Below are 4,182 nucleotides of genomic sequence, written 5' to 3' on the forward strand. Positions count from 1 at the left end.
CACTTTTGAACCAGAAACAGCAGCAGAAGCGCCTGACCTGGGCTGCAGAGAAGCAGCACTGGACTGTCGCTCAGTGGTCAATGTACTTTTTTTGGCTGAAAGCAGATTTTGCATGTCATTCGGAAATCAAGGATCCAGAGTCTGGAGGAAGACTGGGGAGAAGGAAATGCCAAAATGCCTCAAGTCCAGTGTCAAGTACCCACAGTCAGTGATGGTCTGGGGTGCCATGTCAGCTGCTGGTGTTGGTCCACTGTGTTTTATCAAGGCCAGGGTCAGTGCAGCTAGCTWTCAGAATTTGGAGCACTTCATGCTTCCATCTGCTGAAAAGCTTTATGGAGATGAAGATTTCATTTTTCAGCACGACCTGGCACCTGCTCACAGTGCCAAAACCACTGGTAAATGGTTTACTGACCATGGTATTACTGTGCTCAATTGGCCTGCCAGCTCTCCTGACCTGAACCCCAGAGAGAATCTGTGGGATATTGTGAAGAGAAAGTTTAGGCACAAGACCCAACACTCTGGATGAGCTTAAGGCACAAGACCCAACACTCTGGATGAGCTTAAGGCACAAGACCCAACACTCTGGATGAGCTTAAGGCTGCTATCGAAGCATCTTGGACCTCCATAACACCTCAGCAGTTCCACAGGCTGATTGCCTCCATGCCACGCCACATCGAAGCAGTAATTTCTGCAAAATGATTCCCGACCAAGTATTGAGTGCATAACTGAATATAATTATTTGCTTTTTTGTATTAAAAACACTTTACTTTTATTGGTCAGATGAAATATGCTAATTTTTTGAGATAGGGATTTTTGTTTTTTCTTTACTTTTTTGCCAAATTCATCAATTTTTAAAACAATAAAAGGTTTGAACTACTTCAGTTGGTGTGCAATGAATCTAAAATAAATGAAAGTTTAATGTTTATCAGTACATTACAGACAATAATGAACTTTATCACAGTATGCTAATTTTTTGAGAAAGACCTGTATATACCATCAAACACAGAGCATGTCGAGTTTTTAAGCCCTCTTAGTATTTATATTTGAATGAACGCACAAACAGTGAGGAGCTGGCGCTCAACGCTTTAGCAGTCCCTCCCATCTGTTTACTAAACCAGAGGAAAACAGAAAATTTGCTAATGCGTTCTGCTTCCTTTTGGGCAGCAGCCATCAGCATCTTTAATATACTTCAAAAGAACAAAACACACTGACATGTGGGCTCGCTTTTTTATTTCTTTATACAAATAACACTTGGAAGAACATAATTTTCTGCACATATTGAAGTCGGTCTGAGTTGATATTAGATCAAATAAAAACTAATCATGTTAAAGTTGAGACGAGTAATTATAAGGAAAAAAATCYCATGCAGTTGATAAAATTGAGAACTATGACATTTTACTTTATTTTTTTTTTCTTTGTGTACTTGTTCCATAACTTCCTGCCACAAGTCTCTATTCTGTTTTATTGTCTGGCACTACAGAGTGGGGCTGAAAGAATAAAATACTTCACTTTGTGCACAGTCGGAGCGTAATATCCCAAACGATTGCTTTCAAACAAACATTTAATGACAGTTTAGTTTTTTTTAATTGAACCTGAATGCTGGATATGGGCACCAGTGACCCACGCGACCCTGAAAAGGAAGAAGCGTGTACAGAAAATGGATGGATGGATGGATAGCTGTTCCTCTGATCTGCACCTGTGTTTTTACTTCCTGGATGTCAGCAAACGGCCCCACTGTGTAGTCCTGCAGCACATCCTGCTCGTCTGCTCTCTGTCTGTGCCGCTTGCCTTTGTTGTGTCTCCTWGCCGTGTTTTGATGTGTCTGCTGTGTCTGTTATCTCTCCCTTTCTCTTCCTTTCTCATGCTTCATGGTTTCTCCTAGGAAAAAGTACAGCTTCAGGTCAGTAATATTTAATGCCATACAAAAACTCCCATGCAACCTTTTGTCCTGTCCCTTTTTGCTGATGCATGGATTTATCTGACCGAGCTCAAAGTGAAACTGCAAACAGTTTAAAGAATAATTTGGCGCTTTTGCTTGCTTAGTGGATGATGTGTGTCTCGTTTAAAAATAGAAAGTGAGGTAGTTCAGGCAGAATAAAAGGTGACTATACCTGTTTTTCTGCTCTGTTAGGTTCTTATTACGTCATTCTGACGACTTAGGCACAGGACCTGAGCTTATTGGAAAAAAACAGTCAATATTTGTTCACTTCCCAAAATGGGTTTTAGTTTAGTCATGTTTGAAATGCCAAATGTGCGCGTTTGTATTCTGGATATTTTCATTTTACTTGAATCTAAATTTTAAAAGAACTAAACCAGCATGGACCTTTTTGTAAATTACAAAACGTTACAAATCATTACACCTAGCACATGCATGATGTTTTCCAGTTTATTAAAAATATGAATGAATAACATCTGTATCTGTGAATTGTTTTGCTGCTTTTAAAAAAAACAGTTCAGTGCGCACTAGAGGAGAGTAAATCCCGATTAATTTTCTGTGAAAGGGATTTTGGTCTGAACACCTGAAATGCAGCCTGAAAAAGTCGATTATTTCTGAATGATTATAAGGATGTAACTATCACTCATATGTCACCATATTAAACACTTTTCAGCAATAGAGTTAATAAAGMAAATATTTAATCAAAACTATTACAAAAATCTAAAGAAACATTGTCTTTTATTGTAGTTGCATGCTTAGATGACAGTTTTAGCCATATTTTGGACTCTAAATTGCATGAATGGATAAAAAAGAGAAAGAAATCCCATAAATGAATAGAGAAAAATGTCTACATTTTATACTCTCTCCAAGAAAAAAATGTTTTTGTTTTTAAGAGTTAAGGTTTCAGGCTTTTGTGCAATCAACTCAGTTATTTTTCTGCTAAGTGAGTCATTATAGTAAAAAGTTGGGAGGAAAACATCTTTAAAATGCTTTATCACAGACCTGGTGGTATTAAATGATGTTTACACAGACAAATAAGCTTCTAGAATAAAGTATTTTATAATATAACATATTTTGTAAGAGTCATTTTTAAAGGAATATGAATTTATTTTCTCTTTAGAATTCTTTCAAATGTTTTTCTATATTCTTTACATAGCTTTGTTAAACAAAAAAAAACATTTTATTTATTTATTTTTTTTTACTTTCGTCCTCTGTCTTTTGTCTCCATCCATCACAGAGAGGGGGACTGGTGGCTCGCTCGCTCACTAACAACAGGAGAAAGTGGTTACATCCCCAGCAACTATGTGGCTCCGTCAGACTCCATCCAAGCAGAAGAGTAAATTATCTTATTTTTATTCTTGCAGTTTAGTTTTGCCTCTGTTCCTGTACATCTCAGGGGTTTTTTCTGTGCTGAGCCTAAGTGTAGCTCTTCCTTTCCGTGTGCATTATGTTCTTTGTTAAAAGCAGGAATTACCGACACTGTTTATTTTTTTACACAAACACATTTATAGCTTCTCCGGCTTTTTCAGCGGCTCAGCTGGAGTTTTGTCTTTGATCTTCCTCCCTGTCGCCCACTCCTTCAGGTGGTATTTTGGGAAGATCACCCGTCGTGACTCGGAGAGGCTCCTTCTGAATCTGCAGAACAGACGAGGAACCTTCCTGGTGAGGGAGAGCGAGACCACTAAAGGTGAGGAAACAGATATATTGTTTGAATTCTTTTAAAAAGCTACAGTCATTATTAAGACCCATTATCACGATTAGGACTTTTTCTTCAGTTTCTGATCATGCTGATGTGGAAAAATGGCTACTTTTGAAATATTCAGTCCATTGTGGGTCGACCAGGTACATTCGATTTTTAAGTCTGACGAGGAAGAATCCAACTATTGAGTTTAGACCCGCAACACATAATTTTATCAGCTTTTGTAGTTATTGAACTGACTCTTTTCCCAACTGTCTGTTCTGGATTCAGATTTCTTTGTTTAATAAACTGCAGTTGTTCAGGTCATAGTACAGTGTGTTGATTTTTATGAGCGTTTGTGCCGTCAGTTTGACTGAATCAAGGATGTGGACGCAGTTTTAAGCTTTGAGAATTTCTTGTAGCTTTTTTGCGTTTTGTCCCAAATCCTCATTTCTTCCTGACACATAATCTCTCTGCAGCTCCTTCCTTTCAGTTTCCACCATGAGAGTTCATCTGCAGCAGAAAATCCCCTGCTGTTAGGTGCATGTGTGAACAGCAACTGTGGGGC

At 38.3% G+C, this 4,182-nt stretch overlaps 1 protein-coding gene across 2 annotated transcripts in view; it reads left to right on the forward strand.

The window, feature by feature from the left end:
• LOC106533680 (proto-oncogene tyrosine-protein kinase Src) overlaps positions 1-4,182 on the forward strand; it is a 27,843-nt gene that overhangs the window by 14,647 nt on the left and 9,014 nt on the right. Inside the window, exons 4-6 of one of the 2 annotated variants that reach the window (XM_014030103.1) lie at positions 1,883-1,900; positions 3,174-3,272; positions 3,520-3,623. In XM_014030103.1, coding sequence (XP_013885557.1) covers positions 1,883-1,900; positions 3,174-3,272; positions 3,520-3,623 — 221 coding nt within the window. The remainder of the gene's footprint in view (positions 1-1,882; positions 1,901-3,173; positions 3,273-3,519; positions 3,624-4,182) is intronic. The other variant, XM_014030104.1, reaches the window with a different exon arrangement.

This window comes from Austrofundulus limnaeus, unplaced genomic scaffold (genome assembly GCF_001266775.1).
Source record: "Austrofundulus limnaeus strain Quisiro unplaced genomic scaffold, Austrofundulus_limnaeus-1.0 Scaffold999, whole genome shotgun sequence".
Classification (NCBI taxonomy): domain Eukaryota; kingdom Metazoa; phylum Chordata; class Actinopteri; order Cyprinodontiformes; family Rivulidae; genus Austrofundulus; species Austrofundulus limnaeus.